The sequence below is a fragment of the Prionailurus viverrinus genome, chromosome B4 (genome assembly GCF_022837055.1).
Source record: "Prionailurus viverrinus isolate Anna chromosome B4, UM_Priviv_1.0, whole genome shotgun sequence".
In the NCBI taxonomy this organism is placed as follows: Eukaryota; Metazoa; Chordata; class Mammalia; order Carnivora; family Felidae; genus Prionailurus; species Prionailurus viverrinus.
The window spans coordinates 88,753,733-88,781,374 of NC_062567.1; the positions used below are offsets into that span (position 1 = coordinate 88,753,733).

At 39.8% G+C, this 27,642-nt stretch overlaps 1 protein-coding gene across 9 annotated transcripts in view; it reads right to left on the reverse strand.

Annotated features, from left to right (window-relative positions):
* Positions 1–27,642, reverse strand: part of GRIP1 (glutamate receptor interacting protein 1) — a 687,701-nt gene that overhangs the window by 125,165 nt on the left and 534,894 nt on the right. For all 9 annotated transcript variants that reach the window (XM_047866742.1, XM_047866738.1, XM_047866739.1 and 6 more), the window contains 3 exons: positions 21,958–22,041; positions 17,420–17,495; positions 14,862–15,007 (listed from right to left, as the gene is read on the reverse strand). In XM_047866742.1, coding sequence (XP_047722698.1) covers positions 14,862–15,007; positions 17,420–17,495; positions 21,958–22,041 — 306 coding nt within the window. The remainder of the gene's footprint in view (positions 1–14,861; positions 15,008–17,419; positions 17,496–21,957; positions 22,042–27,642) is intronic.

The window sequence follows — 27,642 nt, forward strand, 5'->3', positions numbered from 1 at the left end:
GCCAGGAATCCAACCTGGGTCCTGTTAATCACTAAGTCACTACGCTGTACAGGTAGGATGAAAGCCGTGAGGAAACACACAAACATGGTAAAACCTCATTCACAAATCATTAGATGTCCAGTGTGGCTGAATGAAGCCCAGGGTTTTCCAGGGATATAACCAAAAACAAACCTAGAAAGGTAGGTTAGGAAAAGCTTGGGTACAGCCTGAGTGTCAGACTAAAGACTTTGGACTTGATTTTATAGCTAACGGGTGGGCAGAGGTCCAAATAAAGACGGTGGTAGTTGTCGGAATAGATGGTAACATTGTGAGAGAGTATGTTCAGAGACAGAAAAAGTAAAGAAGTCGAGGGAAGAATTACGGAATGGCTCTTTGCATTTTACTTGTTTTAAAATAAAATAATTCTGCAGGAGGTGGTGTGGTCCGTTTAGCAGTCATTTGCTGTTTCTTGTGAATGACTCCATTAAATGCTACAGGGATTCTGAGCGAGATTAATGCCGTGTAGTACTGCCCTCATAGAGATCGGGCGAAAACCTGCTGGCTTTTCCATTTCTTATTTTACTCTCAATACAATACCTTCAGGGGATGAGAACCAGATGCTACAGAGGGAGGATGCTGGGTGTTGGTGTATTCTCAAGGATGTCCGTATGAAAAGTTTGAGGTCAGTCTGCTTCTGAGAATTCACAGTAGAAAAATGTCCATTTATCTTAAAGTAAACCAGAGGATCCTTACAAAACGGCTCTGACCTCCTGAATTCATGGAGACAGATTCAGGGCAGTTTCTACCATTATAATTGTGGATCATATGGAAAATCCAAGAGGCAGGGGAATACAGTGGGTGCTATCATATAGAGTAAAGGCACCCTCATGAGTGATAAGACAGTGGGTCTGGGAGCCACATTCAGTATCACAGCTGCAGAAACAAGTAGAAATATAGCTTGTTCCCTTGGTATTATGACTGTTGGGAGTCAACCTGATCCTTTACTACCTATTACTATATCATAAACAATGCTAAAAATACTAATTTTACTGTATACGGGACCTGAAGTGGATGCTGTTGAACAAGGATCACTAAAATATGGAGAAAAGAGTTAGAAGAGTTTCATGCCTCACAGGGAGCTTGTGGTCTTCTGTTTCTTTGGAAGGTATAGCCTGCAGTTATACATAATGGTTGATGGAAGATACAAAGATATAAAGAACAATGATTTTTCCCCAGTAAAAGATATTTTGGTATCCTACTTTACTTTTCTTAGTTACTTACTTTACTTTTCCTTGCCCAATTGACAGCAAGGAATTACAGAATTAGTATCCAACCACCGAGAAAAGTAATCTTGATTAGCACTTGGGTAGTACTCTAAAAAAATGTCCAAGAACTGACCTTGTGATCGATAAAAGTGCTTTCCTGTTACCCTTCTTAAAAGGAAATGCAATTCTGGTCTACCTAATACATGTATGTGACCTTACTGAAACTTACCATGCAAAGAGGTTTCCTCTGACAGAGTTTAGGCAGTTTTTCATTTGTCTAAAATATACTACAATTAAAGGACCAATTTTCCCCTTAAGGGACATGTTTAATTTTAGAAGCATAATATTCAATCTGAAATGAGGGAATTTTAACCCATTTTCCATTAATTTGTTAATGTCTCAGAATGCCAAGATCAAGATCTTTGCAGATAGTGGCTTCGTAGCAGCAACTTGGCCTTATGCCTATTATGGAAATGCTGGGAAGAAATCTCTGGGAAATGAGATTGCTGGGTTTGTTGTGATTAACAAGGGAAGTGACCAACTTTCCTTTTTATTTTTAAAGTTTCTTTATTTTGCGAGAGAGAGAGAGAATGTGCACATGCATGTGTACACAAGCGAGAGAGGGGCAGAGAGCAAGAGAGAGAGAATCTCTCTCTTAGTTGGGCTCAATCTCACTAACCGTGAGATCATGACCTGAGCTGAAACCAAGAGCTGGAGACTTAATTGAGTCACCCAGGCACTCCCAACTTTCCTTTTTTAGATAGTGGTTTTAACCGTAACCCTTTTAATTCAGTTTGAACTATAGTTAAATATTATTTAAAGCTATCTTTATTTATAGTATTTTGCTTTAGAATTACATCAATGAGAACAGAAGAGGTGATAGCTTTTAAAATCTTTCATGAGGGGCGCCTGGGTGGCTCAGTTGGTTAAGCGCCCAACTTCAGCTCAGGTCATGATCTCGCGGTCTGTGAGCCTGAGCCCCGCGTCGGGCTCTGTGCCGACAGCTCAGAGCCTGGACCCTGCTTCAGATTCTGTGTCTCCCTCTCTCTCTGACCCTCCCCCATTCATGCTGTGACGCTCTCTGTCTCAAAAATAAATAAACGTTAAAAAAAAATTTAAAAAATAAAATCTTGGGGCGCCTGGGTGGCGCAGTCGGTTGAGCGTCCGACTTCAGCCAGGTCACGATCTCACGGTCTGTGAGTTCGAGCCCCGCGTCGGGCTCTGGGCTGATGGCTCAGAGCCTGGAGCCTGTTTCCGATTCTGTGTCTCCCTCTCTCTCTGCCCCTCCCCCGTTCATGCTCTGTCTCTCTCTGTCCCAAAAATAAAAAAAAATAAATAAAATCTTTCATGAGAAGTTATCAAATTCAAAGAGGCAGAATATTAGAGTTGGAAGAACCTCTGGGATGGTGTGGTCTAGTCCCCTCATGCCACAAGTGAGGAACAGTGGTCCCAAAGATTTAAAAGACCCTTCTGATTCTATCACAATGGATATCGCCTAAAATATAGTCAAATGGGCTCTTAACAAAAAGGCAGAGATTAAATTACTACTCTATCTTACTCCTACTCTGATACCTCGCTCATCTCCTCAGTACCTCATATAACAGGAAACTTCTAGAAGGTGTGAATTCCTGAATGATATGCTACGGTATTTTATTTTCTTCCATTAATGTTACTGAGTTAGTTAAAAAGGTTAATGAATACCTCTCACGCTAAAACCAGACTATCCGCATCGCTTTAGAGACCCAGAAACTAACTTACTTGGGATGAGCTTTCAAGATACGTATCTACCCCCCAAGCCCAAGGAGAGAATCAGGGTGTAGTAAGCATGAGGAAGCCGGCCCAGTAGGCAGCAGAATGGGGAACCGTGGTGGCTCAGATGAGAGGGATCGACAGGGGGCTGAGTTAGGCTGAGCATCTCGGCTCCCATCTCTACCAGTCTGCCAAACTCTTCACATCACCCCCAGGAGTCATCAAATACCTGTTTGGGGAAATGCGAGGTTAGACAGACAAGGATGTGGACCACTTAGGACAGAAACTGCTGGTAGGGGCCTTTTTTCTGAGAGCCTGCCCAATCCTGTCTTGGAGCTACGCTGGCTGAACAGAAAGGTCACGCAGTGCAGAGCAAGGATCACAAACCCAAATGCCTGTGGGCAGGAGACTTGCTGCAAGGCGTGGGTGTCAGGGAAACAATTTGGACAAATGGGAGAGAATATCCCTTATCCAAAGAGACAGCCTGAGACTCAGCTTAAGCCCGTGGTTCCATATGGGCAGGCCAACCTAGTGCTGTTAAACTGTTAAGGGCAGTCGGATATTTAGATTTACTTTAAATTTTGCTTTTCAACGTTTATTTATTTTTGGGACAGAGAGAGACAGAGGATGAACGGGGGAGGGGCAGAGAGAGAGGGAGACACAGAATCGGAAACAGGCTCCAGGCTCCGAGCCATCAGCCCAGAGCCCGACGCGGGGCTCGAACTCCCAGACCGCGAGATCGTGACCTGGCTGAAGTCGGACGCTTAACCGACTGCGCCACCCAGGCGCCCCTTAGATTTACTTTAAATGAGAAATTCTTATTTCTAAATGTTCAAAACCAATTCTAACTTTTCCAAATCATGGTGCAGACCAAAGGATACATGCTCCATGCCTTCCAGTTTGCTGCTTCTCCTCGAGAGCGTAAAAAAATGTGGATTATCGTATGTGGTTGTAGAAAAAAACAGACAAGCCTCCAGTTATGGTGAGAAGACAATGATACGAAGTGGTGTATTATTCAGATTTATCAGACAGAGAGTCTCTAAAATTGATTCAACTTTGGACTAGTTCGCAGGTCCGGTGGCTAGTATCCCTTGGACCTCTGAGTGGGCAAGGGGTCGTAACAAGAAGGCATTTGCACTCATAGGTACCTGCAGCACTCAGTACATGGTGTAAGTGATCACTGTCTTTTCCATTGAGCTTGGAAACTTCAAGCTCCTTCTTACCACAGTGGTTCAGACAACCACCACCTGTTAATCAGAGATGACATTAAAAAAACCCGGAAAATTACTGATTCTTCCCATTCTAGTTGAACTATAGTTTGGGGATACTGTAGCCGTTTATTTGTACAAGAACATTCAGAGACAGGTGATATAATGTGACAGCATAAAACAGAATCTCAAAGGTACTCATTCATGCAAAACATGTTGAGAATTACTTCAAAGTAGGCATCGATGTTGGTCTAGCTGATCACCTCTCCACAGGTGTTTCGATCTCTAAGTGCTGGCATTTCTCTTCTAATCTGTTCCTGTCTCTCTTTGATTTTGTGGTAGATGGAATCTCTGAAACCATGGTGTCCCTCTCCCATCATGTGCTAATCCCCAGACCCTCTGAATGAGATAATGTATCACTCCCATGACTGTGTTGTATCGTTCGACCCAGGTGACCTTAAAAAGAGAGATTAGGGGCGCCTGGGTGGCGCAGTCGGTTAAGCGTCCGACTTCAGCCAGGTCACGATCTCACGGTCCGTGAGTTCGAGCCCCGCGTCGGGCTCTGGGCTGATGGCTCAGAGCCTGGAGCCTGTTTCCGATTCTGTGTCTCCCTCTCTCTCTGCCCCTCCCCCGTCCATGCTCTGTCTCTCTCTGTCCCAAAAATAAACGTTCGAAAAAAAAATAATAAAAAGAGAGATTATCTGGGTAGGCCTCACGTGATCAAATGAGTCCTTAAAAGTGCAGAACTTTCTCTGACTGTTGGCAGAAGGAGAAGTCAGGGGTTTAAAATGTGAGGGATAGCCAACACTACATTGCTGGCTGTAGATGGAGGAGGCCATGTGAGAAGGAATGTGGGCATCTCTAAGGGCAAGAAACAGTTCCCCGTTGGAAACGGGGACCTCAGATCTGCAGCGTCAAAGAACTGGAGTTGGCCAATAATCTGAGTAAGCTTGGAAGCGGATTCTTTCCCAGAGCCTTTAGATAAATCCTTAGCTCAGGTGACACACTGACTTGGGCCTTGAGAGATGCTAAGCAAAGAATCCAGAAGAGCTCGCCTGGACTTAGGACTTCTAGAACTGTGAGGTGATAAATGGGTGTAGTTTTAAGCCACTGGTTTGTGATATTTTGCTCCCTAGGAAGAGTTAATACTAACATTCTGCTACACAGCAATAGCTAATACTAATATCGTACTAAACTCCAATGGCAACATCTACCTGAAGATGGAAGAACAAACTAGATGGAATTTTACATCCGCTTCCAGGCTTCTGTTTGTCAAAATCTCAGGACATTCCCACAAAGCAACCAAGCAGTTTATTGGAATGTCATGGATTAGCTGAAATCTACCAATTTTGGCATTCCTTTTCCAGACAGTAGTTAGGGTTAATTTGTAACATATATAAATACAATAGGGCTTGCATATATAATGTACAAAGACCTCATATAAATCTATAATGATACAGTTGCCTAACGGAAAAAAAAAATGGACCAAAAGACTTGAACAAACGTATTGCAACGGAGAATATCCAGATGACAAATAATGAAAAGGTGCCCAGCATCCTTATTCATCTGGAAATACACACTAAAGCCACAAAAAGCTAACAGTACACACTCTCAGAATGGTTAAAATGAAACAGATCGATGATGCCAAGTGCTGGTGAGGGTGGGAAGGAAGCAAAACAGTCAGCAGGAATGCAAATCGGTACCACCACTTGGAAAAACTGTTTGGCACTATCTACTAAAGCTGAGCATGCATGTAACATATGGCCTGGCGATTCCACTCCTAGGCATAACCTAATAGAAATGCATATATATGTTTACCACAAGACATACACCAGAATGTTCACAGTAGCATTATTTGTAAGAGCCTCAAACTGCAAAATATATGAATTATCATCAATGGGAAAGGCTAAATTGTGATCTATTGGTATAATGGAATGCTATAATAACAAAAAGAATGAATTACTGCTGCAGGTTAACGGTAGGAATGGCTCTCACAAACATACTGTTGGACAAGAGAAGCCCAGTACCAAAGAAACAGGCTACATGGCTCCATTTATAAACAGTTCAAAAATCAGGAAAATACATTTATGGTTTAGTCAGTCAAGATGGGGGTTACACTGTGGAAAGAGATGGGGTAGCGATTGGGTGGAGACATTGGGGTTTTGGCGATAATGGTTCTGTTCTATTTCTTGACCTGGGTGGGGAATATGCCAGTGGTATTTCAATAATGTGTACAAATAAGATTTCAGCACTTTCCTACTTGCATCTTGTACTATAATGTAAAAATTAATTTTATTTTTTTAATTAAAAAAATTTTTTTTAATGTTTTTTATTTATTTTTGAGACAGAGAGAGACAGAGCATGAACGGGGGCGGGGGGTGGGGGCAGAGAGAGAGGGAGACACAGAATCGGAAGCAGACCCCAGGCCCTGAGCTGTCAGCACAGAGCCTGATGTAGGGCTCGAACTCACGGAGTGTGAGATCATGACCTGAGCCGAAGTCGGACACTCAACCAACTGAGCCACCCAGGCGCCCCTAAAAGTGAATTTTAAAACCCCTCTGTTATAATCTAGTAATATAAAATAAAAAATGTACCTTTTCTAATTTAAGGTAACTTTCTCCTCACCCTTTCTTTTGTGTCCATAAACATATGTTAAATGGCTCTAGTTTGAATACATAAAAGAGAACTAGATGACTAGGAACAAGAGTATGCTGCAAAACATCATTTTTTAGATCAAAAGGAGAAGTGTTAAGGAGATCTGCCTTTTATCTTAGAAAAATAATATTCCAAATAAATGGCTGTTGCCATTTGAAAATTAGACTTTTTGTAAGTGGAAAACTTTCTGGTCTTCCATTTATGAAATTTTCTGTGAAGGGGAGGTTATGCTGGTGACCCATAGAGAAGCATGTGTGTCATAAATACTTCTAGGAGCCCTTGAAAAATTCGATGGAAAAAATTTCCAGTACATTGAGATCATCTAGAAGAAACTTATTAGAGAACACAGATAGTGGCCAATTTACTCTTGGTACCTGTGACTCAGAAGTCACTGGTGGAAGGTGTTACATCTTGATCTTGATATTCTGAAAAAATGAAATGCAAAGCATGGCCAAGATACAGTTGTGATGACACCAATAAACCTATACTCTTTAAAAAAATGTTTATTTATTTATTTATTTATGAATGAGAGAAATGGAGAGAGAGATAGAGAGTGGGCAGGGGAGGGGCAAAAAGAGACAGGAAGACAGAATCCCAAGCAGGCTCTGCACTGTCAGCGCAGAGCCCCATGCGGGGTTTGAACTCATGAACTGCGAGATAATGACCCGAGCTAAAATCAAGAGTCGGATGCTTAAGCAACTGAGCCACCCAGGTGCCACACAAACCTATACTTTTGATTGCAAAGGAGTTAGCCATCTTTTCCGAAGACTCATAACACTCAAATCAATATCTGTTAAAACAATTACTTGAAAATTACTAAGGATTGAATAGAAGTAAGGACCATCCACACATCTGGGCAAAGATAGAATAGGCGTGGGCATTTCAAAGGAAAGGGTAACATTTTTTTCAGCATTCTTGGTTTTGCATGCTGGCTTAGTCCAGATAAATGAAAGGAAATATTTGAAGCTGAGCAGAGAAATAGTTAAGAGAAGAGTCAGAGGATTACAGGAACACAGAAAAACACCGTAGGTAGATGAAGAGGTTTTGTAATTTAAAGATTCATAATGGGGGGCGCCTGGGTGGCGCAGTCGGTTAGGCGTCCGACTTCAGCCAGGTCACGATCTCGCGGTCCGGGAGTTCGAGCCCCGCGTCAGGCTCTGGGCTGATGGCTCAGAGCCTGGAGCCTGTTTCTGATTCTGTGTCTCCCTCTCTCTCTGCCCCTCCCCCGTTCATGCTCTGTCTCTCTCTGTCCCAAAAATAAATAAACGTTGAAAAAAAAAAATTTAAAGATTCATAATGGGCATTGAGGAGGGCACCTGTTGGGATGAGCACTGGGTGCTGTATGGAAACCAATTTGACAATAAATTTCATAATTATAAAAACATAAAGATTCGTGATGTCATTCTGAAATGTAAGATGATATCATGAAGTAACTTCATTTTAAACCTACCACATAAACATTGACGTTTTGCTATATTCTATACGCATCCACTTCATGATGATCAGTCATAAAAACAGCTCATCTATAGGTGACTGCATTGTTCAAGCCACAATTATCATTAAGAACCTCCTGTGTATATCTGGAGACTTCATGTGAGATGCAATAGAAATAAGCAAAAAAGATGACTCAATTACTGTCCCCAAGGAGTCTATGGAACCTAAAGGCACAACAGAAAAACTCACAGATAACTTAGGCAAGACAAAATGTAAATGCCCTCCAGAGTTGCCAAGGGAGCGCCAGTGGGGTTCAAAAGGGAGAGAAAATGAGAGACTGACTGAACCAAATAAGAGTAGGATCAGGGAAGGAGGTGGATTTGATGTGGGCATATATGCATAGAAGGGAGGGAGGGAGGGAGAGAGTATATTTTTGAAAGGTCTATGCATGGGGATAGTAAATATTAGGGATGACAGTGGAAAATTTCACTGTATTTCACAGTTTTTGAGAAACATTTTAGTTGTCTTTCCATCTTTATTTGCAACTACAATAATTTGCTGTTTACATTTGACATCTACTAAGTGACTATGATTACTGTTTCTTGGCGAGAAAGCTTATTTAAATTACACTACAGTGAGCCTTGTTTAATATAACTGATAAGAAATCCATATTAACGGATGGCTTTCCACAGCTCTTTCCATGGAAGAAAGAGGAAAGTTATAAAATAAATAATATTAGAGGATCTTGTAATTTTTAAAACTCTGGAATAAATTATGAATCAGTACAGATTTAGCATAATCTCTAAACCTCTTGACTCTGTGGCACTGGCCCAAAGATTGATGTTCAGAACAATGCCCTCTATCTTGGGGGACTGTTTCCATGTGCTCTATCAAAGACTCAAGTATCTTTAATTTAATATACATTCTAGGAAACATACTTTAGAAATATTTTCAGCAAAGTTCTAAACAAAATAAGTATTTCAGTGAATTTTAGAAAATAAAACAATCCAGAACACGTTATTACTCAAATATCCTTTCTACCAATGACTTAGTATTGTCACAGAATGAAGATTCAGCTCCTTCTTCATCCAGGGTAATAATGGGTGATGTGAGGTTCATTTTAGGGAAGTGGGGCATGGAAACAGTCAACTTTAATTTCCTGGTATTCAATAATGGGTCAGTTTAGTTATGGTAAGCACTTTATATATATTCACTCAGTCTTTCCATCAATCCTTTATAGAAATGCTATTATCATCCCTATTTTAGAGATAGGAAGGTCGAAGCTTGGAGAGGCTCAATAACTCGTCCAAGGTCAACAGGGAACCAAGACTCGATCAAGTTTTTTTGACTTCAAGAGGCACTACATTTTGCTGAAGTCAGAATGTTCGTTAACATTCTAAATGATTAGTTCATATTTACTATGCACGTATTATGTGCCAAACACTGCATATGTATTAATTCTTTCGCTTCTCACAGCCACTTGTGACTGTGGTGGTATAATTACCACCATTTACAAAGGAAAAATCTGTCCTCCATGCCTCAACACTCTGCCTCGGTTCTCTGTCTCCATCACTCAATTTATTTTGCAGGTTCCTCTTTACCTTCCTGACTTGTGACTTGTCACTTTTGGAGAGCCCCAGAGCTCAGTCCTCTGTCTCACCCCCCTCAGGTGCCTCATGGTTTTATGATCCATCTTTGTGCTGTTGAGTTAAAAATTCACATCACCTGCCCTCACTTCTGCAGTGAAATCCAGGCTTAAATACCCAACTGTACGCAGTTGGGTATGTCACATGTCACTTGAATGGTAGAGAGACATCTCAAACATAGCATATCCCAAACCGAGCTCTTAATTTTCCCCTAAATCTATTCCTCTTACAGTCTTCCTTATCTCAATACATTTTCCTTAAAATTTTAACATAGATTAAATTCAACTTTAATTAATAAAATCTATAGTGTCAACAGCTTTCCTAAATAGACTACTGACTTTGCTGACATTTATATTTTGAGATTTACTGAAAAATACATCTGATTCCAGGGTTGAGATTTATGGTTGGATGTGTACACATGCACACACACACACACACACACACACACACACATACTTCCTAAGAAATAATTTGTGTACTTTTAAGGGTATATAAGTAATTAAAATCAATATTTATATCTATGGTTACAGATGTATACATACTTCTAAGATATAATGTGTCATAGTTTCAATAGTATATAAATAAATAAAAGTCTTAAATGTAAAGTCAATGCAACAAGTATGTCCTGCTGGGAAATGAAAAGGTGTCCCACGTGGTTATTCATGGAGACAATATACATTAAGCTTAAGATGGGATATCACTTAACATCCATCAGAATAGTTAGCATGAACCAGACTGGGAATACCAAGTGCTGGTGAGGATGTGAAGCAAGGAAAACTCTCAGATTAGAGGGAATATAACTCCTGTGAGTGGGAATGTAATATTTAACATCAAAATATGTTCTCAAAAGGGCATCTATTACTGTCATCAACTCAACACCATCCGCTTTGGGGAAGTGCCATTTCTCTGTTTCATTCTGCTGGGGCTGTTCAACATACACTCTGCCTCTCCTACCAAAGGAGCAAAGAGTGCATTATATCCCCGGACACAGTGATTAGGGTAATGGTCAGCATTTGCTCCAAGCTAAGTCACTGAGAATCTTTTACAGGAGATCCATTCTCATTTCTTTCTCTAGTGTCATAAACTCTCAAGATGATGTAGGCGTGTGGCTGCTGGGGCCATCTTGTCATAACATAAGGAGCGGCTTTCCTAGGCAAGGAGATCGGAGAGACAGAATGCCTATGACATTACTGAACTTATGTTTGAAGCCAGGCTACACCTTGGAATCCAAGCTTTTGTAGGCTAACATATTCCCTCTTGAAGCTAGTCTACATTGGGTTTCTGCTATTTGTACTTGATGCTGTCCTTGTATACGGTTGAGCTATTATTGCTCATCATTTTCCCAGGCTGTGTTGCATAAGAGCTCATTTTATTCCTGTTGAGAAAGAAGAGCTCCAAAAGTTGCAAAAGAAAAAGTATTACAAGAAAAAAGGAAAATGTGTTTTTTGCTATAGAAAGTATCAGTTCATATTTGATGAACAATTCTAATTGAAAGTATCTCATTCTAGGACATCATTTGTACTTCTCTTTCCTCCAATTGTCATTCTCAATTACTTGAGCTTATATGGGGTGCCTGGGTGGCTCCGTCGGTTGGGTGTCTGACTTCATCTCAGGTCATGATCTCACGACTCGTGAATTCAAGCCCCGCGTCGGGCTCTGTGCTGACAGCTCAGAGAGCCTGCTTTGGATTCTGTGTCTCCCTCTCTCTCTGCTCCTCCCCCGCTCACACTCTGTCTTTGTCTCTCTCAAAAATAAATAAATGTTAAAAAAATAAAAACAATTATTTGAGCTTATGGATACCTAATCCTATCTTAACCCAAATTAGGAAAACAGGAATGGAACAAGCAAGCAAGAAACACAAACAGAGAAAAAGGAGGAAGGCTATAGGGAATACTAGAAAAAAAGCTGAGTAGGACAGTTAGAATAGAGTAGTACTCATAGTGAGAAATGGAGAGCAGAATATCAAAGAAGAATTGGGTGGCTGGAAGGGAAAGGAGGAAGAATGGAAGACAAACAGTGAGGAACAGAGGGAGAGAGAAAAAGTTGAGAAACGGTAAGCAAGTCCCCATTTGACAAATGAGGTCACTAAGGCACAGGGAAATAGGAAACATGGTCCACCTTAATAGCTGGAAATCAGTAGAGTGAGAACAGAACCCAAATCACCTAACTCCAAATCTAACTTAAAACCTCTATAACCGGGGCGCCTGGGTGGCGCAGTCGGTTAAGCGTCCGACTTCAGCCAGGTCACGATCTCGCGGTCCGTGGGTTCGAGCCCCGCGTCAGGCTCTGGGCTGATGGCTCGGAGCCTGGAACCTGTTTCCGATTCTGTGTCTCCCTCTCTCTCTGCCCCTCCCCCGTTCATGCTCTGTCTCTCTCTGTCCCAAAAATAAATAAACGTTGAAAAAAAAAACAACACCTATATAACCAAAGAGAAAGAAAAAGAAAAGAGGGTGGGAGAGAATACAAGAGAAGGGTAGAGGAGGGTGGGAAGTTCATTCATTTTCGAACTTTCCACGTCAAGAGCATACCGTACTGGTTATTCCGCTAAGAACTCCTTAAATCTCACACTTAAAAATTTTTTAGAAACCTCATACCTTTTAAAACATTTCAGGCCAATAGACATATTAATATTTTTAAGCAACACTGTTCTACATGAATCACACAGGGTGGGAAATAAAGGAGAAAGGAGTTTGCAGTTAATAGAGTAAGCCTCTTTTCTCTGCTACATTTCACCAGCACAAAACTTACTGGTAAAATCAGGTCAAATAATCATGTCTGACAATTGTTAAGAAGTGTATATAACATGATTTAGTTTCAATTTCAAGTTCCAATTCATTATTTCATAATTTTTCTGCCTTCGTCAACATCACACAAAACTGGGCTCTCTCTTAACATTTAAAAGCCAGATGAGGATACCTTCCAAGTTTTACCATAGTTGTAAGGGTAAATTAATAGAATTAATTTCTATTGTAATCATTATTGAAAGAAACAATACTACACCACATTTTGCTAGATATGTCTCCTAAGGCAAGGGAAACAAAGCAAAAATAAACTATTGGGACTATGTCAAAATAGAAAGCATTTGCACAGCAAAAGAAACCATCAAGAAAACAAAAAGGTTACTTATTAAATGTAAGAGGATTTGCAGATGATATGTCTGTTAAAGGTTTAATATCCCAAATATATAAAGGAAGAACTTCTATAACTCAACACCAAAAAAACAAATAATCCAATTAAAAATGGGCAGAAGAATTAAATAGACATTTTCCTACAGAAGATATTCAAATGGCAAACAGAGACATGAAAAGATTCTGGACACCACTAAACACCAAGGAAATGCAAATCAAAACCACAATGAGGTATCACCTTATACCTTCCAGAATGGCTAAAAAAAAAAAAAGACAAGAAATGGGGCGCCTGGGTGGCTCAGTCGGTTGAACATCTGACTTTGGCTCAGGTCATGATCTCACAGCTTGTGAGTTTGAGCCCCGTGTCAGGCTCTATGCTGACAGCTCAGAGCCCGGAGCTTGCTTCAGATTCTGTGTCTCCCTCTCTCTCTGCCCCTAACACACTCACATTCTGTCTCTGTGTCTCTTAAAAATAAATAAATATTTAAAAAAAAAAAAGACAAAAAATAACAAGTGTTGGTGAGGATGTGGAAGAAAAGGAACCCTCGTGCACTGTTGGTAGGAATGTGAATTGGTGCTTCAGTACGGAGTTTCTTCAAAAAATTAAAGATAGCAAATACCATATGGTCCAATAATTCCACCACTGGGTATTTACCCAAAGAAAACCAAAACACTGACTCAAAAAGATATATGCACCTTATGTTTATCGCAGCATTATTTATAATAGGTAAGATACGGAAGCAACCCAAGTGTCCACTGATAGATGAATAGATAAGGAAGATGTGATTTATACACATATTATGCAGCCATAGAAAAGGACAAGATAGTGCCATTTTAGACAAAATGGATGGACCTAGAGGGTATTATGCTAAGTGAAATAAATCAGACTGAGAAAGACGAATACCATACGATTTCACTCATATGTGGAACTGGAAAAAGCCAAATAAGTGAATAAACAAACAAAAAGCAGACTCAGACCTTTAAACACAGGGAACAAACTGATGGCTGCCAGAGGGGAAAAGCGTGGGGGAAAGGGCAAAATGGGTGAAAGGGAGTGGGAGACACAGGTTTCCCGTTACGGAATGAGTAAATCATGGAAATGAAAGGTGCAGCAAAGGGAATACAGTCAAAGGTATCGTAATGGTGTTGCATGGTGACCGATGGTAGTTATACTTGTGGTGAACATGGCAAAACACACACACTTGTCGAATCACTATGTTGTACACCTGAAACAAATGTAACATCGTGGGTCAACTACATTAAAAGAAAAAAAAAAAAAGGATACTGTACTCAACTTCTCATTTTAACCACTGATACTATATGGTCCCCTTCCTCTCTTTATTCCTAAATGTTAGGATACGATGATTGGTCATTTCCATGAATTCTGATTCGCTGGCCTCATGCTGTGAAGTTACAAGAAGGAAAGAAATCTCCTATTTTTCTCAGTCTCCGTGTAGTAAAGGAAAAAGTACCAGCCCTTTAGTTAATAATACTCTTCTTGTGATTTGGAGGGGAAAATACTTTGCTGCCAAAGTATAATCCACATAGAACTGACTGCCAGGTGAAACGTTCTGATGGAATGAGACCTTATTATAGAAGCTATTGACACAAGAACTCTAAATCGCTGAAAAGCACCACTCACCTCTTCCTGAACCCAACAGAGTAATGATGGAGTATTGATGAAATTCTGTCTGCCGCAGGAGGACAGAACAGATTCTTAACCCAGAGTGGCTTATCAGGGACGGACAATGACCTGACCCAGAGCTTGGTGAGCACAACCTCAGGACTCCGACATACCCATCACTGAGACGTCATATTCTATCAGCAGCGTTGCTTCTTGTCCACACTGTTTAAGAATGCTCATGGCTTCGGCATGCGTGGTTCCAAGAAGCCGAATTCCATCCACACTGAGCAACCTGTCGCCAGGTTTGATGGTGCCCTCTCTGAAGGGAGAACACAGAAACAGTCTTCATTAATGTAACATAATGGGGGTTAGCATTAAGAGTCGCTCAGCCAAGGGGCACCTGGGTGGCTCAGTCGGTTGAGCGTCCGACTTCGGCTCGGGTCATGATCTCACGGTTCGTGAGTTCAAGCCCCGCGTCGGGCTCTGTGCTGATGGCTCAGAGCCTGGAGCCTGTTTCGGATTCTGTGTCTCCCTCTCTCTCTGACCCTTCCCCGTTCATGCTCTGTCTCTCTCTGTCTCAAAAATAAATAAACGTTAAAAAAAAAAAATTAAAAAAAAAAAAAAAGAGTCGCTCAGCCAAAGCGGTTCTTTCACACCTTCCCCCATCCATCCTATTTGTGCTTCGTCTTAAGCATCAAGTGTGATAGTCAGGGACTAAAGAGGTGGCTCTGAACAGAAAATTGCTGCAATATGCAAGTCAGAAATAAGGAAATAACTGCCCAGTAGTCGATCACCAAGTTACCCCCAGTTAATTCTTGGGGTGCAAAAATACTAAAGGCACATTTTCCCTTTTCTAGGTTCTTGTCTAAATACCTAAAATTGATTTATTAGGGCCCAGAAAATAGCATTTACCTATTTTTTCCAAAGCCAGGTGAGCAGAAAAGCCTGCTGATTCCATTCCATTTATTATCAGTGAACCCAAGCAGGACTGGGAGCACTGGTGAAAAATTTCCCTAGTCTAGACATTTCCCTATTGATTTATAAGGCCATTTTGGCAATCATTAAATTGATTCAGTCTCATATTCCTTGGAAGAGACAGGGAAATACTATTCTTTCTGCTGTGACCATAGACACTCAAAGCACTGGAAGAAGTTGCCTGAGGACATTGGGACACCACTAAAATATAGCCAGGAGGCTTCCAGATTATAACCTTCCTGCCTCAGGGAGGGTCATGATATGAGAAATCAAACTGGGGTGGGAGGATTACAAGTTGAGGATTTGGAAAGGATAAGAGTGATCTCTTAAATATCCTTCGCCTAGATAATTCTCTAAGAATTTTGACTCTAAATTTTTATCTTAAACTTTTAGATTCCATTTCATCCTAAGTTAATTTGATAATATGTTGCTCAGAAACTAGTAGCTTGCTTCTGACATTTTTGTTAACCCCAAGGTAAATGTTAATAAGGAACAGAAATATTCTCATTTACTGCAGGAAGAATAATTCACAGGAGAAGCAGGAGAGAGGAAAAAAGGTAAGATTTCTGTGCAAATTCTGACTTTGTATTGTCCTCTGCAAAGGCAAACATACTATGGCACAGGTGAGAAACCAGTATCTTCATATTCTCTTATTTTATATTAAACACAAACTTTTTAGAAAAGTGAGCTAACAGTATGGATTTTGAAGGAGAATGAACCTGAATTCCTAGCCTGGCTCTTCCGTGTACTAGCTGGTAAGTCATGTACCCACACGGGGCCTCAGTTTTATCACTGTAAGTGTGGCTAAAAAGTACTTAGTAGGCAGTTGTGAGGACAAATAAAATAGTGTCTGCTAAACACATAGTACATTTCCTAGCACATGGCTCGGTGCTCAATCAGTTGTATTTATTATTACTATTTATATTGCATAAGAAAAGGTTTAAACATTATATCCCGGTTTGAAACATAGTGCAGAGTCAGGGGTAACCAGGGCATTTTTCTCCCACCCTTCAACCACAGCGAACGGCCGGAGTTGTGGTCCCCTGCCTTTATGGAATTGACGTTTGCGATGGGAAACTAATACAAAGACAAGCATCTCCTGAGACAGCTAAGTTGTGCGTTTATGTACGACCTCCTCTAATATTTGTGATATGAGAGATGAAGGAGCTGCCTCTTCAGATACTCAAATTAGTCCCGAAGAGATAGCTCTAGATACTGACAACACTCCTTCCCTTTTATTGAAATCACTTCCATTCTCACATACATAATCATCAGCAACAGATAATAATAACCAGAAGGATGTTGATTAATAGTAACAGTCAGAACATCACCACCTATCTTTCCAGGGGAGGAGGTTAGCAATGGGAGATGATGTGTTTAAAGTACGTGCCTTTAAAAAGCCAGCTACCTTTTATTAAGTATCTACTGCATGAAAGGTCCCCTGCAAGGCCCCAGCCAGTCTCTGATAAAACTGAAGACCTTGTCAGGTAGGTATTATTATCGACATTTCACACTGGAGGAAACTGAGCTTAGAACTGGTAAGTCACTTGCCAAACACATAGGGTAGTGAGTGTTGAGCCTGGAGTCAAACCTTCTTTCTTCTGATTTGGCAGCCCAACAATTTCAGTATTCACATTCCAACACGTTTGCTTAATATCTACCTGTCACTATGAAATTTCTAATTCCTCAACTCTATGCCAAAGTCCCCAGCTTTGTTGAATCTGTTTGGATAGTGACACAGACAGAGGAAGTTTACCTGTCAGCAGGTCCTCCGGGACGAACACACGTTATTACAACTGGACGAGATTTATTTCTATCGTCATGTGCCCCTCCTGGCAAACAAAAGAAATACAGCTTATAAGTGCCTTCATTAAAAAAAAAAAAAAAAAAAAAAATTCACTTACAAAATGGCAGCTGAGAAACTAAAGTACATTTTGTTGATGTATAGAGGAAAACATGTAAAATTTTTCCAAAAATCTTATTCATTTTATATAGAATATGTTTTTGAAGTCATGATGTCTCCACCTCTCAATAAATACATGGCTGTATCCAGGGGCGATATATATAAAATATTTAACCCAGCGTCGTAAGAACATAAACTACTTAACAAGTACTAGCCTAATTATGACAATAGCCAGTTATCAACAAAGTGCAGGTGGGTATACCTGTTGCCAATTAACCTGGGCTATAATACAGGTGAATAGGTCTACAACCTGGCATAAAGGAAGCAAAAACTGGAGAGGGGGGAAAATACGTAAGTATATAAAACAAGAAAGAAAAAACTTCAAGTGGCTGAGATGGGTTCCATTAAAGTTGGGGTGTTCAAAAAATGGACACATAATTTCAAGACAAGTGCAATGCTTAAATGGAGATTTTATTTCCGTATATGAAAACTTCTGCTCAAGAATCAAAAGCTTTTAGATGGAAGGTAATTTATTATAAACTCTCTTCTAAATCCAGGACCTTTTGTAGAACGTCCATAGTCTGTGCTCTCCCAGTCTTTTCTTGAGACCCACCAGATGGCCTACTTATTAGGTTTGAGGCAGCCCATTTCACATTCGGACGTGTAGGGGTGTTAGAAGCTTCTTCCTAATTATTCATCTGATACCTAACTTCCTTCAATTTTCACCTACTTGTTCTTATTCTATTATTTGGAGCAGTGAAACAAAAATGTATGCTTTCTACTACAAGAAACTTTTTCTGAAAGTTGAAAACAGTGATTATACACCTGCTAAGTCTCATCTTCTTTAGGCTGGACATTTCCACTTTCTTAACTATTCTGCATCTGACCTGATTTCTGTATACCTCACCATCCTGGTTACCCACCAGATACCTGCCAGTATCTGATAAATACGAATGTTATCGTCAGATATTCCTTCCCTAACGCCTTCCTGGTAGAACAGACTGGCATTTCCCAAACTTGGAATGGGTAGAGAGGTCAACTTAAAGAATCTAACCTAAAAGGCAAATCAAAAGGCATTCACTGCTCCCGATGAAGGCAAATGCTTCCTTTCTGCTTACTTCTATTACCAATGATTTATTCAGTCTGGCTGATTGATAAAAGCTCCCTTTCAGCACCTCACTCTTCCACTCAGTTTGATGGTTTCTTTTGAAATGACTCCTTGTTTACAATAGGAAATTCACAACTTCCTTGGAAAAGGATTTTAAAATGAAACCATGACAATAAATTACAGCACATGCTTAGCCATATTTATATAAATACTACTGTGTAATTTCTCTTTTGCAAGGGGATCATAAAAAGGTAGCTTTGTTTTCGCCTGAAGGGATATTGATTTAGAAAAGGATGGGGGCTGACGGCCATACAAGCTTCCATAATTTTGATTTGGAGGTCCAAATTTAAATCTGTAACAGTGAATGCATGGCAAAGTGTGAGATGGCTCTGAATTTCTCGATATGTGACATTTTACCATTATTTGAAATAATGAACCAGATGTAGCTTGCGATTCACTTACATTTTACAAGTTTGAAACTGCAAAGCAATTGACACACACAGAGCCCAGTGGTATTTCTCAATCCTGGCTGCCTGTTGGCATCAGTCCCCTGGAATGCTTTTTAAAAGTATCAATGCCAGAGACACAACACAGACCAAATCTGAACATTGGGCTCTATCTAGCAGATGAGTAGACCTACCTATAATTTTAGAGTTGAGAATGATCGATAGGTAAATTTTCCTTGCCCAAAGTGAAAAAGAACTTAGTGGCAGAGTGCTTTCCCTATTGTCCCAAGCTGTTCGCCTTAGCTTGGCGGCGAGGGAATTAACTGAAATTTAACTCTGGCAAGATTTAGGCCAGAACATCATTTTTCATTCTCAAGGTGCCAGGTTCTACTGTTCGGCGAGTCAAGGTGCTAGAACCTATGACACGTAGCACTGGAAATGCAATTCCATTCATCAGGTAAAAGCCCGTATTATTGTTCTACGACCCATTCTAATTGGTTAAGAAGAAATTCACCAGTACTAAATGAATATGCCGCATCTGTAATATTGTCTTCCTTCTTCCTGAAAGTCCTGGTGTTCTCACTAAAATAAGTTGAGCTCAAATTCCATCTATGCCATAATGTCTTCTTGGCCATGATAACACTTGCCCACAGTACTTTCTCATTCTGCAACTCTTTTTGTGACTAATCAAGATTCTGAAGCAATGGGTGGGGGTCACCTTTTGAGCAAGGAAGAGCCTTCAGATAGGCCTCAAACTAATCTAAACATTAAGTTCTTTATGTGATTCTTATGAGAAATTGCGCAAAATTTCACAAACTTTTACGTTCAACTAATATACTAAGTGAGTTTTTAAAGCTGACCAAAATATGGTGCCCCTAAACTAAAATCACTATAGCACTAAGAAGTCTGATGTCCGCACAAATCTAGGCAACATTCAATTACTTATTCATTTATTTGTTAAGGGCCTACGATGTACCAGATAGTATCCTAGGCTCATATTATAAAATTCTTATTACTCATGCACATACAGATATTTGAAATTCCTGCAAATGGCAAGATAAGCATTTTGCTAACATTATATCATCAGCTGTCTTGTGGTGGTTGTAGATTTCAAATGCTTCCGTTTTTTTCTGTTCCTAATGATAAATTACTGTTGTTTTAGTTCTTTCATTAGCAATTTGATTTACTATTGATTAACCACACAACAACTAGTAATGAATATTTGCACCCAGCAGTATTTTTTACTGCAGCTTTTCAGTAATTAGGCTTGTATGCATGTGATTCAAGAGTGCCTCTCTATCATACTACACTGCAAAAACGGATTTGTACCACCCTCTGAGCCAAAATTACTTTCATATTGACTTTTTACTATATTCATCTAGTTCTTTTACACAGAAATTTGGGAATGGTTAAGGTAAATGATGAAAGTAAAATGATCCTGTTTGCGCCACCTAAAAAAAGGAGCTGGTCAGAAAAGGGGAATAATTGCTGGTCTAAACCACTCAGTGAATTCCTCGTTTTCCGTTTTCTCTACTGCTCACTCAGGCACTTTGTCTTAAATTCACTGGACTATAATTCCCTGCAGATAGGGGTCCTGTCCTATGACTCTCTTAATACTTGGCCCTATGCTGACATGTTGACCTGTCCTTAATAAATACCTGACTGATTGATTTGCTAAATGATTGGTACAGAATGGAATCTAAAGCTTAGTCACTTAAGACAAATCTGTATAAATGAATGTATTTCTTTTATTCCTTGATGCATGTGCATTTATTAAGGTGCTTAGTTAATTAAAAAAATTTTTTAATGTTTATTTTTGAGAGAGAGAGAGAGAGAGAGAGAGAGAGAGACAGAGCACGAGCTGGGGAGGGCAGAGAGGGAGACATAGAATCCAAGGCAGGCTCCAGGCTCTGGGCTATCAGCACAGAGTCCAATGCAGGGCTCGAACTCATGAACCACAAGATCATGACCTGAGCTGAAGTTGGACACTTAACCGACTAAGCCACCTAGGCGCCCCAAGATGCTTAGTTAATTTTAATTAATGTTTTAATAATTTGGATAAATTTTAGACCCTGGTGAAGTATAGAATATAATAGGTAAAAGCAAAAAACATCACGAAATGTGAAATGTTAAAAACATTTCTGATGCATACATAGTTCCCTATTGAACTTTATTGTCATATGCAGAATTATGAGTTGTTTATGTATAGTCTTTGAGGGGTGAAACTGCTAATAAGAAAAATAAAATATTAAAAGTCAGAATTACAGCTCAGAATTCATGGTTTTATAGCCAAGTTGGAGTCACCTGAAATCTTTATTATTAATGTCATCCCATAATAAAATAAGTTAAGCTGATGCACATAGGTTCCCAAGGGATCAGATTATCTTCAATCCATTTTTAGAAAGCTACAATAACAAAATGTATTTCAGGAGAAAATAATTTAAGCAAAGTTGTTTAATCCTAGTGTATTAAGTCAAACCAAGCCATATTCATCAACATTTTTGACTCAGAGATACAGAAAAGTATAAAGGGAAAGCAAAAGACATGTAGAAAAGTGGCAAATCAGCAGGATGAATGAATTGGCAAGGTTTACAAACAGTGACTTTTTACTCTGTATGGACTGAAAGCAGATCTAAGTCATTTGGATTCCACTTTGATTTCTACTCATTGCTTTATTTTTTAAAAGAATGGGTGCAAATATTATAAGGGGACTTTATGCATTGGGAACATCTGTTGTTGCTGTTGTTTTCAGGATGACTTTCTAGTTCACTCCCAATATTTCATTGACAAATTCTCTAAGAATATCTGATGATTCATGTTTTCTAGCCATCACCTACCTCGGATTACAAAACCAAAGGTATTGCCTTCTTTATGTAATGTGACCTCCACCGTTCGGAAAATAACACTCGATCCTTGAACAGCTGATTGCAGGAAAGAGAGAGAGAAATATATTAAATCATAACAACATTTCCAGTTTTTTTTTAAAGTTTATTTATTTTTGGGACAGAGAGAGACAGAGCATGAACGGGGGGGGGGGGTGGGCAGAGAGAGAGGGAGACACAGAATCGGAAGCAGTTTCCAGGCTCTGAGCCATCAGCCCAGAGCCTGACGCGGGGCTCGAACTCACGGACCGCGAGATCGTGACCTGACCCGAAGTCGGACGCTTAACCGACTGAGCCACCCAGACGCCCCTCCAGTTTTTTTTGATGTGGCATAAAACACTACAGATCCCCCTTGCAAATAATTCTTGTTATGAAAAATACAAGGGCGATAACTTCTTTTCAAAGAAAATGTTAAAAAAATACATAAAAATACCATAAAATAGTTGTCTGCATTAGGGACTTAGGCTTAGACCCGAGTAGAATCAAAATCATAGACACTTCCTTTCTTCTTATGTAGCCAGCTTCTAGCTAGAGTGTAATATTCACATCGTTAAAACTCTATATACCAGGAGAGATACTCTTCATGTAATCAATAGAATTATTTTCCCTTTGGAAATGCAAAAGCAATATGATTTTTGTAAACCTTGAAATAATTAATGTATTTACATTTATTTTTGGAGGAAATGCAGGAAGAAAAAGTATTACTCTCAAATTACCACTAATAGATTAGGCGATGAAGACAGGTTTTCTGACACGATGCATAGCAACTAACAAAGACATCAGCAACCCAAATCAAACCTGGAGGGCAAAAATATTTCTGTACATTCAAAATGTTACTGCTGTCTAATAAAATATTTACTTGATTTCATTTGATACTATCATGCTTATGTTATGTTTCCTGCTTACTGCTCTCACTTCACAAAATAAAACTGCATGGCCAAGTTGATATCTCTAATTAATATCACATACAGTATATGTGTGTAATACGGGGTGTAGGTTGTATGAAGGTATAGTAACTAAACTCTTCTGTGAGACTGTTTCCAGGAAAGTGGTGGGTAATTCTGCTTAGATAGTACACTATTGCTGAATTAAAAAACAACAACAACAACCAAATTTCCACAAATTAATATTTCATCATTATGGATACAGGGATGTTTTTATTCAGAGAGAGAAAAGAATTTGCAAGTATAGAATCTGATGGTCTTAGATCCTTAAGTGAATCTGTACAATGATATCTAATTACTTAATGCTGTGGTCCTTATCAATGGCATATTTTTAACATTGCAATTAGATTTTGAAAACTTTATTGCATGAAACATTTATCAATAAGAAATATATGATGGAATATAGGTATAGATTCTAAAGATAGAATTTAATTGCATCTATTAAAAGAACATTTCTTGCCATTTACAGAAATAGGAAGTAATTTTAATTTAGCATTGATTACAATTATTTTTAATTATCAGAAATTCTGAATCCTCAAAGGAATAGACATGATTATGAAAAGCACACAGATAAATTCACAAAACTGCGCACATCTGGCTGGGATATAAAGTACGTCACGAACTTGGATCTGCTGAAAAACAACATAACCCTACAGCTGAACAAATGTTTTGGTATACTGCTGATTTAATTAAATGTCATATTCTTGCTAGCAAGGGAATTTCAGTTCATTTTAATCAGCTAGGAACGGTACACAAATAGCTGAAAGTGTTGAGGTACAGTTTTAATTAAATGAAAGAAACTGAGTTCAAATCAAACGTTTTCTTATTTTCATGACAAACAAGCCACTTGAGGTAATTGGTTGAGAACATGATCTTTTTGTTCTAATGAAACAAATAGAAAGGAAAGGAAAAGATACAGGGAGAAAGAATTAATGAGCGTCCACTGTGTGCCAGGAAATCTGCAAAGTGGTTTACAAATACTATTTCATTTAAACATTAAATCAGCTTTAAATTCTATACAACCAAATTCTAATTTGGGGCCACCTGTCCTTGTTGGCCGGGTGTCTGTTCCGGGAATGAAAGGCACTGTAGTTTGGTGGCTCAGTCGGTGAAGCGTCCGACTTCAGCTCAGGTCATGGATCTTACTGTTGGTGAATCTGAGCCCCACATCGGGCCCTGTGCCGACAGCGTGATGACTGCTTGGGATTCTCGTCTCCCTCTCTCTGTGCCCCTCTTCTGCTCTCTCTCTCTCTCTCTCAATCAAAATTAATAAATAAACCTCAAAAAATTTTTTTAAAAAAGGCACCATAGTTCACTGTAGTTTGAATTTTGCTTGAGCTCAATCTTGTGGACCACAAACTCCTACATTCCAATCTAGAGTCAATATAAAGACTTTTAGGATTATCTACAGCTTTGGATTATCCATACTCTTGCTGTTTATCCTTCACAAAAATAAATGTGAATGTTAACTACATTTTGATACTTAATGAAATAGATTTGGTCTTCATAATTTTCATTTGCATGACTGGATCTTGGTGACTGGGTTTTCATATGCAATAGCAGGACCCCTGCTATTGCCATGTGCATTTTATTCATTACTTCACATTTGTGTATGTGGACATAATGGATCCACATAAGGAGCTTCCCCAGAGAATCAAATGCAGTACACAGAAGGGTTAAGTTGAAATGAATATTGCAAAGCAAAAATACTTCTCAGTATTTTAGTGGTGCTGCTGTCCCTTGTTTCTATATGTGAATATGCATGTACTGCTATCCATATTATTTTGCTATGGCAGATTAGATTTTTCTACATGATACACTATTTCCCTGACTCCTCAACTCCTACCTCAATAGCATGATAAGGGTTGTATACTTTCCCTCCTCAATATGTCGGGCTTCCCCATGTGACTCGCTTTGGCCAATGGGATGTTAAGAGATGTAATAAGCACTTGGTTGGAACTGTGCTCGGGTAGTTGGGACTATCCTGCTTTTCCTCTGCTATGGCCACAGGAAGAGCTTTCTCTGGGTGGTTTCTGCTCCTTCAGACTGAATCCCAGAAGGAACCACGTGGAGGAGACCTGAGACTGCTCCCCCCGTCCCCCATCGCCATCATCATCATCATCATCATCATCATCTGTCACCTGTCTATCTCTCTTAGAATTGGAATTGAGAAGTAAGAGGCAATCACAGGGACACACTTTAACACATCTTTTTGAATTAAAGAACTCCGTCGGATAGAAAGCTAATCTGATTTAGCCGACGGTTTAACAGTGAGGATTGCCTTTGCCAATCAGATTCTGTAGCAGACATTTTCCATAAAATAAATGAGGCAAATACGTAGCTCTAAGGTCTGAATGGAAACTTCACTTAAAGGTATATAAAATGAACAGCATGCCAGAAATTATATCCTTTCCAATGATTTAAGCTTATAATAAAGAATGTTAGGTGGCTTACTAAAAAATAAATGAGGATTATGGTTTCAAAATTCTTTAGGGATTATGTCACCACAAAACATGAAGGCATTGCTCTAGACCAACTTTTAAGTTTTAATTTTAGAGAGAGAGAGCACGCAGGGGAGAGAGACAGAGAGAGAGAATCCCCAGCAGACTCCACGCTCAGTGCAGAGCTTGACATGGGGCTCGATCCCATGACCTCGGGATCATGACCTGAGCCCAAACCAAGAGCTGGACACTCAACTAACTGAGCCACCCAGGTACCCATAGACCAACTTTTTTTTTTTTAACTTTTTTTTAACATTTATTTATTTTTGAGACAGAGAGAGACAGAGCATGAACGGGGGAGGGGCAGAGAGAGAGAGGGAGACACAGAATCGGAAGCAGGGCTCCAGGTTCTGAGCCATCAGCCCAGAGCCTGATGCGGGGCTCGAACTCACGGACCGCGAGATTGGGACCTGAGCTGAAGTCGGACGCTCAACCGACTGAGCTACCCAGGCGCACCCCCCATAGACCAACTTTTAATACATAAATATCTATGATACAGTTTGGAAATATTCTCTCTAAATACAGTCTCAAAACTACAATGTAATTCTAAAGTCAAAAAGAACCTTAGAGCTCATGTAGATCAACCACTCCATTTTCATAAAGAATCTGAGTCTTACAAAAGGTAAGTGGTTTGAGCAAGGTCAGAATTCCATTCCTTCTCTATCAGATCACATACACACAGACATGCAACAAATATCCTTCCTCCACTTCTTTCTGGACTCTGGGGGTGGCTGAGCCTCAAATGATGTGATTCTTGAGAGTTACCTGTCTCGGCCTTGGCCTTGGGCAGCTTACTTTTCAGCAATCTGCTCTCTCCCTAGGGCCTCACTGCAGCGGCTTGGTCCAGCTCTAGCAGTCTGAGCTCAGTGAAGGGGATGTTTATTAATCCCTTCAACCTCCCTGAACTCAAAGATCTTATTAATTTACCCAAACATAATAGAGACAGAGATAATCCTTGGAGAATAGATCTCTTCTATCTGATTTCTACCATCGAATTCACACTTTTGTTTTAAAAAGTATTTTTTCTCTTCCTCATCAGCTTTAATGCACGAGGAAGGAAAAGGTGGTATAATCACCAAGTCATGATAGGTTTTAACTCCTGTATATGTCTGATATCCACTCTACTCTTTAACCTTACTAATGCTATATTTGTTCAGGATGTCACCTCTCTTTTGGTGATAGCCTTCAGGCTGATAGCCTCTTATCTATTCTCCACTTGGCTTCCTAAAATGAGAACTCCAAAAACTCAAATCTGTTGATGATGTTCGTTGGCTTTAAAAGCCTTTAAAGGCTTCTTGCTGCCCACCTGATTTATCCAGGCTCCACCAGTGGGGCTTCCATCATTTTGTTCCTGTCCACCTCACTGGCCTTATCTCCCTCCAGGTCCTCTCTTTCCCTTTGTGCCTCAACAACAAGAGTCCGTTTGTGGTTCAAACCTGTGCAGTGGGCTAAGTTCCTCCTTCCTTGCTCTCCCCTCTGCCCAAAATGTTCCTCTTCTTACTGGATCTGCATAACCTCCTTCAAAGCTTCTCAAACTCCTCGCTGTAGTTCACACATAATTTGGCAAATCTCCACTACTGGTCTTACCCCTGGAAAGCTGTACTAAGAGTTTGTTTTAGAAAGAGGGTGTGTTTGGTTGATATTTATTTCCCCAGTGGAATCAAAATGGTTAATCCAAGAGCATTAGGTCTAGATATCTGGATTCTCTTAACTCCTTGGCGATGCTTTGAGATAGTGATTTCAAAACAAACGGACTCCTTTAAAGTAAAAGAAAACACAGTACTTTCAGTGGAATAATAATAATGTAATAATGACTAACAGGCACTATGTCTTACTGAGTACATGACGATGATCCAAATATTTCACATGATTATAGCCTTGAATTCTGACAAAAATTCTACATCTATTATAGCCATTTTACAGATGAGAAACCTAAGGCTCAGAGAACTTAAATAACATGCCCAAGGTCACATAGCTGGACAGCGGGAGAAACTGATATTTAACTAGTGACACAGTCCAAGCTCTCAGCGCTCGATTTTACTGTCTACTCTTGCTGAAAATGAAAAATGTTACAGGGAGGTTTTTGAACACAGACCTCAATTGATTTTGTTATAAAAACACCATTATACTTTTGGTGTTGGAGTTTATGTTCAGAATAAGAACTCACGACTGGTCATATACGCTCACTCCCTGAG